We start from the raw sequence: 16,070 nt of genomic DNA on the forward strand, positions 1-16,070 counted from the left end.
CAATTGAACCTATAGACCGATAAGCATGACAGTCAAATCCATTTCCATCGATTGGTATTTCCATCAATTAAAAAGCATTATTTTGCAATGCATTTTCCTTTCTCCCGGTAATTTTTTATTTAAAAAAAAAAATCTGCTTTTCATAATATTTTTGGGCCGAAAGCCGGCAATTGCTGGCTAACGGAAATCGATGTTGGTTTGTGTGTGTGTGTGTGTGTGTGTGTGTGTGTGTGTGTGTGTGTGTGTAGTACCTCCCAAAAGCAGCAGCACCATCAGATCGGAGGCAGTCTTGAGCTGGGCCACATCCTCATCCCTCTCCCCATTCACGGTGTGAGTCACCACATCTAACAGACACTCCACCAGGCCTGCCTCCACCAACTGCAGCTTGATCACATCTGAGAGAGAGAGACAGTTACACAAAATTAGAAAATGACAGCATTTCCCGGAGGTGGATTAACTATCAACAACTCCCACACACCCCACTTTTGTTCCTTTAGACTATACACCCCAATCATTGTCCATTTCTGTCCATCAAAAGTACTTGGGTCAACAATTATTCGGACTGTGTGAGTTTGTCGGACAATCATTAACTGTAGTCATTCATCCGGCAATAACTGTTGGGAGCTTGAAACACAAGCATTTCATTACACCCGCAATAACATCTGCACGTGAGCAGTAACATTTGATTTGAAATGACTCGCATTGAAAAAGCATTGGCGGCATCTGAAATTCTCAGACACAAAATCCCAGTGTTCTGACAGCCTCATCTTTTTCAGGATGTATATCTTGATATTTTATATTTAATTTCTACCTGAGTGTCAGAGTAAAAAAAAAACACAGCAAAATAAAAAAAAAATATATTTTTTTTTAGGTGTCCACTGTCCAGACATGGATAATGATGGTTCAGTATACACCCAGTGTACAAAACAATAAGAACAACTGCTCTTTCAATGACAGACTGACCAGGTGAAAGCTATGGTCACTTGTTAAATCCACTAGATAAAGGGGAAGACAGGTTAAAGAAGGATTTTTATGTCTTGAGACAGTTGAGACATGGATTGTGTATGTGTGCCATTCAGAGGGTGAATGGGCAAGACAAAATATTTAAGTGCCTTTGAATGGGGTATAGTAGTAGGTGTCAGGCGCCCTGGTTTGTGTCAAGTACTGCAACGCTGCAGGGTTTTTCATGCTCAACAGTTTCCTTTGTGTATCAAAAATGGTCACCCAGCCAAAAAAATGATTCACTCCAGCAGGGAACTGATGACAGGATTAATGAATGTTGTAAGCGGAGACAGAGTGGGCGCAGTTAGACAGAAGTAAATGTAAAAGGAAAATGCTACATTTAGTTGTAAGACGTGAGCGCCCCATAGTCCGCAGCTGAACTGAAGAAGGACTTCCATGTGATTTGCTGAACGAATGCAGTCCACTCAAAGAACATGGCTATGAACTGGAAATCCTGTCTCACTTTTGCCGTTTCATTTCTGGTCTTCAAGTTATCCCACTTAAGTAAGTCTAACAATTCAGTTATCTTCAATTCATATAACCTTACCAGTAATATAGACGGAGTGATTATTTTTAAAAAGTGTTACTAAATATGCAGATGAGTTTTATGTGGTCAATTATTTGCTAGGTCAAAGGTTTGTTTGAAAATAACAAAAGTGGTTTCGAGACACATTCAACACAGTAATGAATTGTCCATTTTGGATAAAAATGTTTCATAGCCCTATATCCAAAATCTGTCTTATTTGTCTATTTTCAAAAGGTACTGGATGCAGGTTTGTTTGTGCCATTTGTGCTAACCATCTACAATGTCAAAGTACAGCACACAGTATGGTTGTACTGTACAACTCAACCGACTATTTCTAAAAACCCCAGGAGTAAGAAATGGAACGGAACACTTCCTGAACCACCTAAATCTGGAGTGGCAGGTACCCACCCTACTGGTTAAGAGCATTGGGACAGTAACTGAAAGGTCGCTGGTTCGAATCCCCAAGCCGACATGGTGAAAAATCTGCCGGTGTTCCCTTGAGAAAGGAACTTCAGGTTAATTGCTCCTGTAAGTCACTCTGGATAAGAGTGTCTGCTAAATGACTCAAATGGAAATCTTTCACAGAACAGCTTTGGCTCAGTGGATAATGCCTTTTATGAGAATGAGGTTCTATAAAACCTATATTTTTCTGTCTTCGTAGCGGAGTTTGAGACCACTGTTCCCAGTGAGACGCAGCTTGCCATCCTGGGGCAACATATAGTCCTAGACTGCAGCTTCCCTGTGGACAAACAATGGGATCGAACGCGGTGCCAGATTGAATGGAAGTTCGACATGGTGGTGGTCCACAGTTTCTACTATGGCCAGGACCACCTGAACGACCAGAGCAGTCACTATGTCAACAGAACCAGCCTGTACCACTCTGATATACAGAAGGGGAACGCTTCTCTCAGGCTGGAACGTGCCACTCTGGGAGATGAGGGAAACTATACCTGCACTGTGCACACAGAAATGGGCCCAAAGAGGACATCTGTATCCCTTAAATTAGCAGGTAACACTCACATCTTTATTTCTGCTTTTTGGAACAAGGAATAAACGTATTTATTCCTAATTTGTTGAGAAACAATCAAGCACCTTGTATAAGTGATATTGTATGACTCATGATTTTGCACTCTTTACAAACATGTTATTCAGTAGAACATTTAGTTGCTTTAACAGCAATTTGTCTCCAATGAAGTCAATTGGGGTTGTTATGGTCACGCTCCCCTTCATATTCTTAGCAACTACACTTCTGCAGAAGGCATACAGTTAGTCATGATACTACTTTAACATCCAATTCTATCATTGTTCTGTATAGCATTCTACCGTGAGCCTCGCCTGAAGTTCTCAACCTCTGCCTGTGGCGTGGAGCTACTCTTGACCACAGAGGGGTACCCCCGACCCTCAGTGCAGTGGCTGACTGTCAGTGGCGAGGACGTCGGCGACGACACAGTCACACACATCTCCCAGGACACACAGGGCCTATACACTGTTTCGAGCACAGTATCCCTGCAAGGAGCGGTCAATAAGACCCTGACGTTTGTCTTAAAGAACGAGGCCCTGGGACAGGAGATCAGGAGAAACATCACACTTCTCTCAGGTAACTTAAAAAGGACAAGGAAATATAATTATTTATATGGCAGTGCATTTGTTGTAAAGTGAAAATGAAAAGGTAGGTTGTCGGTAGTTTATATATTAAGTGAAACTGGAAGTAAGAGAGGCAGGCCTACGTAGATAATGTGTTGCAAAGCGAATCTGACTGTCTTTTCACTTTTTTTTAATAACAGGAAATAGTGTTGATGTGTCACCTGGGGTTTACCAAGAGAGATGGTGGTTTGTTATTACTGTCCTGGCTGTGATGCTAAAATACTTGTTGTGTAACTAAAATGTAACCATTTGTTGTTTTGCTTCTTGGACTAATTTGTAATGATGCACAATGCCACTAAGAAAATTGAATAAACTGTACAGAATGCATCTGTAAATAAGTAAGTTTGTTATGCTGCATTTACAATTATTATGTAGATCTATCTATGTACTGTATATTACAGGCATATGTCCTAACATCGGTAATACCCTCTTGAAACTAAGGGGCACTATTTTTATTTTTGGAAAAATAAGGTTCCCAAATTAAACCACCTATTTCTCAGGACCAGATGCTAGAATATGCATATAATTGACAGCTTAGGATAGAAAACACTAAAGTTTCCAAAACTGTGAAAATATTGTCAGGAAGTGCCTCTTATTTTGAAATCGTTGTGTTCCTCTGCACCCCTATTTGGCCATTGAAAGGGATATCAACCAGATTCCTTTTTCTACATATTCCCTAAGGTGTCTAAAGCACTTTGATGTAGTTTCACGCCTTTATGTTGAAGAATGAGCGTAAACGACTACATTGCGTAAATTGGCCAGCTGAGGGCTCTCGGAGTGATTCTTGCGTAAAAGACAAAATGTAGTCGTGACCACTATTTCCGGTGGATTTCTCAACATAAAGTGACCAACAAACAGAGGTATTTTGGGTATAAAAATAATCGTTATGGAACAAAAGGAACATTTGCTGTCTAACTGGGAGTCTCGTCAGTGAAAACATCTGAAGATCATCAAAAGGTAAACGGTTAATTTGATTGCTTTTCAGATTTGTGACCAAGCTTCCTGCTGCTAGCTGGACATATTGCTATGTTAGGCTATCGATAAACTTACAAACAAAAGCATAATTTCAAAATCTGAGATGACAGGGTGATTAACAAAAGGCTAAACTGTGTTTCAATATATTTCACTTGTGATTTCATGAATATGAATATTTTCTAGTAATATTTGTTTACCGTTGCGCTATGCTAATTAGTGTAGTTGATGACAATTCTCCTGGATCCAGGATGGGTAGTTCCAAGATAAATTCCTTAGTGTTGCCGCAAAAAAAGTCTCTGGCCTTATAGAACACCTACTCATTCAAGGGTTTCTTTATTTGTACTATTTTCTACATTGTTGAATAATAGACATCAAAACTATTAAATAACACATGGAATCAAAAAGTGTTACGAAATATTTTGATGAGATTCTTCAAACGGCCACCCTTTGCCTTGATGACAGCTTTGCACACTCTGTATTCTCTCAACCAGCTTCACCTGGAATGCTTTTCCAACAATCTTGAAGGAGTTCCCACATAAGCTGAGCACTTGTTGGCTGCTTCTTCACTCTGCGGTTCGACTCATCCCAAACCATCCCAATTTGGTTGAGGTCAGGGGATTGTGGAGGCCAAGTCATCTGATGTAGCAACCCCATCAATCTCCTTGGTCAAATAGCCCTTACACAGCCTGGAGGTGTGTTGGGTCATCGTCCTGTTGAAAAAACAAATTATAGTCCCACTAAGGGCAAACCAGTTGGGATGGTGTATCACTGCAGAATGCGGTGGTAGCCATGCCGGTTAAGTGTGCCTTGAATTCTAAAATAATCAATCAGACTGTCACCAGAAAAGCACCCCCACACCACCTCCTCCATGCATCACGGTGGGAAATACACATGCGGAGATCATCCGTTCTCACAAAGACACAGCAGTTGGAACCAAAAATCTCCAATTTGGACTAATCAGACCAAAAGGACACATTTCCACCAGTCTAATGTCCATTGCTCGTGTTTCTTGGCCCAAGCAAGTCTCTTCTTATTGATGTCCTTTAGTAGTGGTTTCTTTGCAGCAATTCGACCATGAAGGCCTGATTCACACAATCTCCTCTGAACAGTTGATGTTAAGATGTGTCTGTTACTTGAACTCTGAAGCTGCAATTTCTGAGGCGGGTAACGCTAATTAACTTATCCTCTGCAGCAGAGGTAACTCTAGGTCAATGACGGCCTAGGAACAGTGTGTTAACTGCCTTGTTCAGGGGCAGAACGACAGATCTTTACCTTGTCAGCTCGGGATTCGATCTTGCAACCTTCCCGTTACTAGTCCAACACTTTAACCACCTGCCGCCTCAGTGATTAATGGTTTTTGTGACAGCACTTGAAGAAACTTTCTAAGTTATTGAAATTTTCCGTATTGACTGACCTTCATGTCTTAAAGAAATGGACTATTGTTTCACTTTGCTTATTTGAGCTGTTCTTGCCATAATATGAACATGGTCTTTTACCAAATAGGGATATCTTCTGTATACCACCAATACCTTGTCACAACACAACTGATTGGCTCAAACGCATTAAGGAAAGAAATTAACTTAAGGCACACCTGATAATTGAATGCCAAGAAAGTGCAAAGTGGTCATCAAGGCAAAGAGTGGCTACTTTGACAAATCTCAAATATATTTAGATTTGTTCAACACTTTTTTGGTTACTACATACCTGTCATTTAATCATTTTGATGTCTTCACTATTATTCTACAAAATAGTAAAAACCCTTGAATAATTAGGTGTCCAAAAACGAGCGAGAGAGAGAGCGTGAGCACACACAGAACAACATTTTTAAACGCAACAATTTCAAAGATTTTACTGAGTTAAAGTTCATAAGGAAATCAGTCAATTGAAATAAATTCATGAGGCCCTAATACACTGCTCCAAAAATTAAAGCCAACACTAAAATAACATCCTAGATCTGAATGAATGAAATATTCTTATTAAATACTTTTTTCTTTACATAGTTGAATGTGCTGACAACAAAATCACACAAAAATTATCTACCCATGGAGGTCTGGATTTGGAGTCACAAATTTAAAGTGGAAAACCACACTACAGGCTGATCCAACTTTGATGTAATGTCCTTAAAACAAGTCAAAATGAGGCTCAGCAGTGTGTGTGGCCTCCACGTTCCTGTTATGACCTCCCTACAACGCCTGGGCATGCTCCTGATGAGGTGGCGGATGGTTTCCTGAGGGATCTCCTCCCAGACCTGGACTAAAGCATCCGCCAACTCCTGGACAGTCTGTGGTGCAACGTGGCGTTGGTGGGTGGAGCGAGACATGATGTCCCAGATGTGCTCAATTGGATTCAGGTCTGGGGAACGGACGGGCCAGTCCATAGCATCAATGCATTCCTATTGCAGGAACTGCTGACACACTCCAGCCACATGAGGTCTAGCATTGTCTTGCGTTAGGAGGAACCCAGTGCCAACCGCACCAGCATATGGTCTCACAAGGGGTCTGAGGATCTCATCTCGGTAACTAATGGCAGTCAGGCTACCTCTGGCGAGCACATAGAGGGCTGTGCGGCCCCCCAAAGAAATGCCACCCCACACCATGACTGACCCACCGTCAAACCGGTCATGCTGAAGGATGTTGCAGGCAGCAGAACGTTCTCCACAGCGTCTCTAGACTGTCACGTCTGTCACATGTGCTCAGTGTGAATATCGCCAATCTTGGTGTTCTCTGGCAAATGCCAAATGTCCTGCACGGTGTTGGGCTGTAAGCCCACCCCCACCTGTGGACGTCGGGCCCTCATACCACCCTCATGGAGTCTGTTTCTGACCGTTTGAGCAGACGCATGCACATTTGTGGCCTGCTGGACGTCATTTTTCAGGGCTCTGGCAGTGCTCCTCCTGCTCCTCCTTGCACAAAGGCGGAGGTAGCGGTCCTGCTGCTGGGTTGTTGCCCTCCAACGGCCTCCTCCACGTCTCCTGATGTACTGGCCTGTCTCCTGGTAGCGCCTCCATGCTCTGGACACAGCAAGCCTTCTTGCCACAGCTCGCATTGATGTGCCATCCTGGATGAGCTGCACTACCTGAGCCACTTGTGTGGGTTGCAGACTCCATCTCATGCTACCACTAGAGTGAAAGCACCGCCAGCATTCAAGTGACCAAAACATCAGCCAGGAAGCATAGGAACTGAGAAGTGGTCTGTGGTCCCCACCTGCAGAACCACTCCTTTATTGGGGGTGTCTTGCTAATTGCCTATAATTTCCACCGGTTGTCTATTCCATTTGCACAACAGCATGTGAAATGTATTGTCAATCAGTGTTGCTTCCTAAGTGGACCGTTTGATTTCACAGAAGTGTGATTGACTTGGAGTTACATTGTGTTGTTTAAGTGTTCCCTTAATTTTTTTTAGCAGTGTATATGGATTAAACATGACTGGGATACAGAAATGGGGGTGTTTTTCATGGTTCAGGCTAGGCACCTTAACTCCACAGCATAGAATGACATTCTAGACCATTCGGTGTTTCCAACTTTGTGGCAATAGGTTTGGGGAAGGCCCTTCCCTGTTTCAGCATGACAATGCCCTGTGCACAATGCGAGGTCCATACAGAAATGGTTTGTCGAGATCGTTGTGGAAGAACTTGACTGGCCTGCACAGAGCCCTGACCTCAACTCCATCGAACACCTTTGGGATGAATTGGAAAGCCTACTGCGATATAACATATGAAATATTGTGTACTTATGAGTTATACTTACCGAGTGGTCAAGATTGTTGGGACACTAACCCGAAAAGGTCGCTGGTTCGAATCCCGGAGCCAGCAAGGTGGAAAAATCTGCCGTTCTCCCCTTGAGCAAGGTAGTTAACCTCCAACAACTGCTCCCCTGGCGCCGATGACGTTGATTAAGGCAGGGGGCTGCCTTAACGTCATTGGTGCCGGGGGAGCAGTTGTTGGAGGTGAAATGCAGAAGCCACATTGTTTGAATGCAGTCAGTTGTACAACTGACTAGGTATCCCCCTGTCGCTCACCAGATTGATCTATTCATTTTGTTATTATTTTACATTAGTATATGGCTCCCCCTTTTGCCCATTCATTGTACTGTGGCAAGTGTGTAGTCTAGGACAAATGGAAGAAGTTGGGCCTTCGGTAGGACATGCTAGACATGTCTTGAACATACATAGCAGACCATATTATGTCTTAACAGTTCCAGTAATCTACGCTTTATATTGAACAGAGAATTCATTTTTGTTAGCTCTATAGAAAATAAAAATTATATATAATTGCGGCACCATGTCCCACCATGTCCCTCTGAGTGCTTTTTGGCTTTTGGGAATCTTGAATGTGGACTGTACGTGTTGGGGGAAAAACCCGCTTCAGGCTTGGGCAGTGGCTATGGTCAAATGGTAAAGAGGTCACGACAGCAGTACGGTCATAGACGAGAGAAAGGTATACAGGGTTTGTGTGAGGGGAGAGCGAGATTAGATGTTTGAGTCTGGGATTGTATTGTGTATGCATGTGTGAGTGTGGTGCGCATGCGTGCCAGAGAGAGGGAGAAGTTCTCTGGAGTAGAGTTAATCAGGACATCGTCTAAGAACATGGCAGAAGGGGAGAACTCTGTGTGCTGCCAAGAATGATGACAACAGTCAGTGAGTCTCTCCCTCTGTCACACACACGCCGTCTCTCACACAAGTGTAGAAAACATTAGGAACACATTCCAAATATTGAGTTGCACCCCCTTTTGCTCTTAGAACAGCCTCAATTCGTCGGGGCATCAAATCAAATGTATTTGTCACACATGGTTAGCAGATGTTAATGCGATTGTAGCTAAATGCTTGTGCTTCTAGTTCAGACAATGCAGTAATAACCAACGAGTAATCTAACAATTCCAAAACTACTACCTTATACACACAAGTGTAAAGGGATAAAGAATATGTAAATAAAGACATGAATGAGTGATGGTACAGAACGGCATAGGCAAGATGCAGTAGATGGTATCGAGTACAGTATATACACATATGAGATGAGTAATGTAGGGTATGTAAACAAAGTGGCATAGTTTAAAGTGGCTAGTGATACATGTATTACGTAAAGATGCAGTAGATGAGAGAGTACAATATATACATATGAGATTAGTAATGTAGGGTATGTAAACAAAGTGGCATAGTTTAAAGTGGCTAGTGATACATGTATTACGTAAAGATGCAGTAGATGAGAGAGTACAATATATACATATGAGATTAGTAATGTAGGGTATGTAAACAAAGTGGCATAGTTTAAAGTGGCTAGTGATACATGTATTACGTAAAGATGCAGTAGATGAGAGAGTACAATATATACATATGAGATTAGTAATGTAGGATATATAAACATTAAGTAGCATTGTTTTAAGTGGCTAGAGATATATTTTACATCAATTTCCATCAATTCCCATTATTAAAGTGGCTGGAGTTGAGTCAGTGTGTTGGCAGCAGCCACTCAATGTTAGTGGTGGCTGTTTAACAGTCTGATGGCCTTGAGAATGAAAAACAGCTTCTGTCTCTCGGTCCCTGCTTTGATGCACCTGTACTGACCTCGCCTTCTGAATGATAGCAGGGTGAACAGGCAGTGGCTCGGGTGGTTGTTGTCCTTGATGATCTTTATGGCCTTCCTGTGACATCGGGTGGTGTAGGTGTCCTGGAGGGCAGGTAGTTTGCCCCCGGTGATGCGTTGTGCAGACCTCACTACCCTCTGGAGAGGCTTACGGTTGTGAGCCGAAAAGTTGCCGTACCAGGCGGTGATAAAGCCCGACAGGATGCTCTCGATTGTGCATCTGTAGAAGTTTGTGAGTGCTTTTGGTGACAAGCCGAATTTCTTCAGCCTCCTGAGGTTGAAGAGGTGCTGCTGCGCCTTCTTCACGATGCCGTCTGTGTGGGTGGACCAATTCAGTTTGTGATGTGTACGCCAAGGAACTTAAAACTTACTACCCTCTCCACTACTGTCCCATCGATGTGGATAGGGGGGGGTGCTCTCTCTGCTGTTTCCTGAAGTCCACAAATCCTCTCCTTAGTTTTGTTGACGTTGAGTGTGAGGTTATTTTCTTGACACCACTCCGAGGGCCTTCACCTCATCCCTGTACGCCGTCTCGTCGTTGTTGGTAATCAAGCCTACCACTGTAGTGTCGTCCGCAAACTTGATGATTGAGTTGGAGGCATGCATGGCCACGCAGTCGTGGGTGAACAGGGAGTACAGGAGAGGGCTCAGAACGCACCCTTGTGCGGCCCCAGTGTTGAGGATCAGCGGGGTGGAGTTGTTACCTACCCTCACCACCTGGGGGCGGCCCGTCAGGAAGTCCAGTACCCAGTTGCACAGGGTGGGGTCAAGACCCAGGGTCTCGAGCTTGATGACGAGTTTGGAGGGTACTAAGGTGTTAAATGCTGAGCTGTAGTCGATGAACAGCATTCTCACATAGGTATTCCTCTTGTCCAGATGGGTTAGGGCAGTGTACAGTGTGGTTGAGATTGCATCGTCTGTGGACCTATTTGGGCGGTAAGCAAATTGGAGTGGGTCTAGGGTGTCAGGTAGGGTGGAGGTGATATGGTCCTTGACTAGTCTCTCAATAGTCTCTTGAAGCACTTCATGACGACGGTGAGTGCTAGTAGTCGTTTAGCTCAGTTACCTTAGCTTTCTTGGGAACAGGAACAATGGTGGCCCTCTTGAAGCATGTGGGAACAGCAGACTGGGATAGGGATTGATTGAATATGTCCGTAAACACACCAGCCAGCTGGTCTGCGCATGCTCTGAGGGCGCGGCTGGGGATGCCGTCTGGGCCTGCAGCCTTGCGAGGGTTAACACGTTTAAATGTTTTACTCACGTCGGCTGCAGTGAAGGAGAGTCTGCATGTTTTGGTAACGGGCCGTGTCAGTGGCACTGTATTGTCCTCAAAAGCGGGCAAAAAAGTTAGTCTGCCTGGGAGCAAGACATCCTGGTCCGTGACGGGGCTGGTTCTCTTTTTGTAATCCGTGATGGACTGTAGACCCTGCCACATACCTTGTGTCTGAGCCGTTGAATTGTGACTCTACTTTGTCTCTATACTGATGCTTAGCTTGTTTGATAGCCTTGTGGAGGGAATAGCTACACTGTTTGTATTTGTTCATGTTTCCGGTCACGTTGCCCTGGTTAAAAGCAGTGGTTTGCGCTTTCAGTTTCACACGAATGCTGCCATCAATCCACAGTTTCTGGTTTGGGAATGTTTTAATCCTTGCTATGGGAACGACATCTTCAATGCACTTTCTAATGAACTCTCTCACCGAATCAGCGTATTCGTCAATGTTGTTGTTGGACGCAGTGCGGAACATATCCCAGTCCACGTGATGGAAGCAGTCTTGGAGCGTGGAATCAGATTGGTCGGACCAGCGTTGAACAGACCTGAGCGCGGGAGCTTCTTGTTTTAGCTTCTGTCTGTAGGCAGGGAGCAACAAAATGGAGTCGTGATCAGCTTTTCCGAAAGGAGGGCGGGGGAGGGCCTTATATGCGTCGCGGAAGTTAGAATAGCAATGATGCAAGGTTTTACCAGCCCTGGTTGCGCGATCGATATGCTGATACAATTTAGGGAGTCTTGTTTTCAGATTAGCCTTGTTAAAATCCCCAGCTACAATGAATGCAGCCTCAGGATATGTGGTTTCCAGTTTGCATAGAGTCAAATAAAGTTATTTCAGGGCCATCGATGTGTCTGCTTGGAGGGAATATATACAGCTGTGATTATAATCGAAGAGAATTCCCTTGGAAGATAATGCGGTCGACATTTGATTGTGAGGAATTCTAAATCAGGTGAACAGAAGGACTTGAGTTCCTGTATGTTGTTGTGACCACACCACGTCTCGTTAAGCATAAGGCATACACCCCCGCCCCTCTTCTTACCAGAAAGATGTTTGTTTCTGTCGGCGCCATGCGGGAAGAAACCAACTGGCTGCACAGATTCCGTAAGCATCTCTCCAGTGAGCCATGTTTCCGTGAAGCAAAGAACGTTACAGTCTGATGTCCCTCTGGAATGCTACCCTTGCTTGGATTTCATCAACCTTGTTGTCAAGAGACTGGACATTGGCGAGTAGTATGCTAGGGAGTGGTGCATGATGTGCCCGTCTCCGGAGCCTGACCAGAAGACCGCTTTGTTTCCCTCTTTTACGACGTCGTTGTTTTGGGTCGCAGGCTGGGATCCATTCCGTTGTCCTGGGTGAAAGGCAGAACACAGGATCCGTTCCGGGAAAGTCATATTCCTGGTCGTACTGATGGTGAGTTTACGTTGCTCTTATATTCAATAGTTCTTCCCGACTGTATGTAATGAAACCTAAGATTACCTGGTGTACCAATGTAAGAAATAACACGTAAAAAAACAACTGCATAGTTTCCTAGGAACGCGAAGCGAGGCGGCCATCTCTGTCGGCCATCTCATGGACTCTACAAGGTGTTGAAAGAGCTGCTGGCCCATGTTGACTCCAATGCTTCCCACAGTTGTGTCAAGTTGGCAGGATGGACCATTCTTAATACGCTCAGCAGCCAGCCTCAGCCCAGCAGCTATGGATACGAGAACCACTTTACTCCAATAAGCAGTTACCAAGGCCACAGATGACTCCACATAATACAGGCCCGACTCCCGTGAGTGAAAATTGACCACTGTACATTAAACTGATGACAATCCCCCTTTAAAATATCATATACTGTTTTTTTAAAAAACCTGTATACCTATCTATCTATTCAGCCATCTATAGCTGGCAGGATGCATTGTGTTGGCATATTGGTTGTCAGGGGAATGTGACGTCATAATGTAAATGTGTGTGGATCTGAAAATGTTTTTTGCATACTGTATTATAGGTGGAAGATTGATACTTAGTGATTTACAGCCAAACTTTGAATACCAATTATTCTCTGTATCCGTAAAAACAAAAAAAGTCATCCTTGACAAAAATCCTTGACAATGTCAAATAACTCAAGCATAGATTGGTCACTTTTCTTTCTAATTTGGGACACAAAAAGTAAAGACCATGAGTAACGGCATCTACATGATTCCCAGCCGAAACAGTTTGTGCATAGACAGTATTATGACGGCAATTCTGTTAGGTGGGGGGTGGGCTGTTCCGATCACAAAAATGTTTGAGGCAAGCTGAAATCAGTAGCCGAAGTCCACGTCTTCTCGTCGGCGATTGGTCAAAGGGGATCATTCAACGAATCGCCTGTTGTGATTCAAAAGAGACGACTTGTCCTCATGTACATTTTTTCACTTGAGAAATAAATCCCGCATCAAAACATCCTAGTCAAATGCAAAATCCCCTCGGCAAAATGTAAACATTATTTACAGATTTGAGTTCTTACACTAATTCGGACTATTTTGAGTTTGAGGAAGTGTATACTGGCTAGGGCGTTTTTTTTAAAACAGTACTGCTGCTTTCTCTTTTTTCAAGCGTAGATCTTTTAAGGGAGTATGCCAGGTAGGTGTGTCAGGTGTACCAGTTTGTGTCAGGAACTACAACGCTGCTGCTTTTTCAGGCTCAACATTTTCCTGTGTGTATCAAGAATTGTTTTATTTAACTATGCAGTATGGTCCACTACCCCAAAGACATCCTGCAAACTTGACAACTGTGGGAAGCACTAGAGACAACACGAGCCTGCATCCCTGTGGAACACTTTCGACACCTTGTAGAGTCCATGCCCCAACAAATTGAGGCTGTTCTTTGGCCAAAAGGGGGGAGGTGCAACTCAATATTAGGAAGGTGTTCCTAATGTTTGGTATTCTCAGTGTATGCTAATATATGCTACAAATACTTTACATTTGCATGACATTTTACTGGTCATATAGACATATTTAGCAAAATGCTGGTGTTTCTAGGGCCAACAGTGCAGTACTAGCTAACAATTCACAGCAACACACACAAATCTAAAAGTTAATTCATTAATTAAGAAAGACATTTCAGGAGGAGCAAACAAATGTCCTTGTTTTTTTAAAGAAAATCTATTTTTATCCATTAACATCAAATGATCAGAAATACAGTGGACAGTCATTTACAACATTAACAATCATAGCTGGAAACGGCTGATTTTATGGATTATCTACATAGGCCCATTATCAGCAACCATCACTCCTGTGTTCCAATGGCACGCTTTTTTTTAAAGGTGTGGATCAGCTTTAATATTGCAAATAGATTGCTTCCAGAAATGTAACTGTCTGCATCATATCCAATCACCCATATATTTTTTGGTAAATATACACTTTTTACATTTTTAGAATATACCTTTATTATTCCTCGCAAACCTAACCACCCCTCCCCAAATTGGAGTAAACTAATGAACAATAACACTTATGTATAAACTGAAGGTAGAAGCCTATTACACATTTTAGACAATATATTTTACAATAGTTACTGTTTTTTTTAAATCCTTCCTCTTTTTCTGATGTCCATCCAGTTTGATTTATATTTGTAACTGCGCAATATCACAAAATTTGTTGTGTTAGCTAATCCAAGTTTATCCCTTTAAAAAGCTAATTGATAGCACAGCTGAAAACTGTTGTCCTGCTTAAAAAAGCAATAAAACTGGCCTTCTTTAGACAAGTTGAGTATCCCATTTGTGGGATCGACTACAGGCTCAAAATGGCCAGAAATAAAGACTTTCTTTCGAAACTCATCAGTCTATTCTTGTTCTGAAAAATGAAGGCTATTCAGAGAGAAATTGTACAGCGCTGTGTACTACTCCCTTCACAGAACACGCAAACTGGCTCTAACCAGAATAGAAAGACTGGGAGGCCCCGGTGCACAACTGAGCAGGAGGACAAATACATTAGAGTGTCTAGTTTGAGAAACAGTCGCCTCACAAGTCCTCAACTGGCAGCTTCATTAAATAGTACCTGCAAAACACCAGTCTCAACGTCAACAGAAAAGAGGCAACTCCTGGCCTTCAAGGCAGAGTTGCTCTGTCCAGTGTCTGTTCTTTCACCCATCTTAATCTTTTTTAAAGAGATGTCTTTCTTTGCAACACTCCAGATTTTTCTAATTAGACATTTAAAATCAGACAGTTTGAGAACATTTTTACCTAGAGATGCACATTAGCACGTGCTAATAAAAAATATATAAAAATCTTCTCAAACCACGAGTCGAATTAGCCTCTAATGAATTTCAGAATGATTAGTTGCGGTATTTAAAGTTTACCACGCTACACCACTAGATGGAACCATATCGCACCAGAGCTATAAGAACTGAACTGATGGACATGGGGCCATGAAATGTGGTATGTAAACCTTACTTTTATGTCCCTAGAAGCTGAGTGAATATAAAGTCACTGCAATAGATAGCTGCACGAGATCAGTTGGTGGAACTAGAGATGTCATTATAGAAGTCACCGGTAGCAAAAATTGGCTTGAGAAATGGTGTACACACTCACCTGCAGTGTAATGAAATTAACATATCACAATATAAAAACAATTCCTAAACCTAACTAAATTAACCCATAAACAATTCTAAAACCACAAATATTCAAACCATATTTGTTGCAATATACCAATACACTAAAGCTGAAAATATTTCACAAATCTTAACATAATTGGTATATAAACGCAACACGTTAAGTAATGACTAAGAATGATTACATGGTGCAGTCAAAGATAACCAACCTTCAGCAACTGCAGCTCCCTCAACCACAAGGCTCTCCAGAGGGTGGTGCGGTCTGCCCAACGCAATACCAGGGGCAAACTACCCGCCCCCCAGGACAAATACAGCACCCGATGTCACAGGAAGGCCATAAAGAGATCATCAAGGACAACAACCACCCGAGGCTCTGCCCGTTCACCCCACTATCATCCAGAAGGCGAGGTCAGTACAGGTGCATCAAAGCTGGGACCAAGAGATAGAAGCTGTTTTTCAATCTCAATGCCATCAGACTGCTAAACAGCCATCACTAGCACATTAGAAGC

At 42.9% G+C, this 16,070-nt stretch overlaps 2 protein-coding genes across 6 annotated transcripts in view; one reads left to right on the forward strand and one right to left on the reverse strand.

Moving 5' to 3' along the window:
- LOC118391948 (rap1 GTPase-GDP dissociation stimulator 1-like) overlaps window positions 1-16,070 on the reverse strand; it is a 53,636-nt gene that overhangs the window by 13,625 nt on the left and 23,941 nt on the right. For all 5 annotated transcript variants that reach the window (XM_052459453.1, XM_052459451.1, XM_052459452.1 and 2 more), the window contains one exon: window positions 252-395. In XM_052459453.1, coding sequence (XP_052315413.1) covers window positions 252-395 — 144 coding nt within the window. The remainder of the gene's footprint in view (window positions 1-251; window positions 396-16,070) is intronic.
- LOC118391950 (CD276 antigen-like) lies at window positions 419-3,499 on the forward strand. Its single transcript, XM_035783472.2, has 4 exons — window positions 419-1,506; window positions 2,190-2,537; window positions 2,844-3,125; window positions 3,313-3,499. The coding sequence occupies exons 1-4, from the start codon at window positions 1,437-1,439 to the stop codon at window positions 3,408-3,410; spliced, it is 798 nt and encodes a 265-aa protein (XP_035639365.1). The 5' UTR covers window positions 419-1,436; the 3' UTR covers window positions 3,411-3,499.

Source organism: Oncorhynchus keta, chromosome 13, assembly GCF_023373465.1.
Source record: "Oncorhynchus keta strain PuntledgeMale-10-30-2019 chromosome 13, Oket_V2, whole genome shotgun sequence".
NCBI lineage: Eukaryota > Metazoa > Chordata > Actinopteri > Salmoniformes > Salmonidae > Oncorhynchus > Oncorhynchus keta.

Coding starts and splice junctions, on each gene's coding strand:
- LOC118391950 (XM_035783472.2), top strand. CDS start 1,437: ATGGCTATGAACTGGAAATCCTGTCTCACTTTTGCCGTTTCATTTCTG. Junction 1,507..2,189: donor CTTCAAGTTATCCCACTTAA/GTAAGTCTAACA, acceptor CTGTCTTCGTAG/CGGAGTTTGAGACCACTGTT. Junction 2,538..2,843: donor TGTATCCCTTAAATTAGCAG/GTAACACTCACA, acceptor TGTTCTGTATAG/CATTCTACCGTGAGCCTCGC.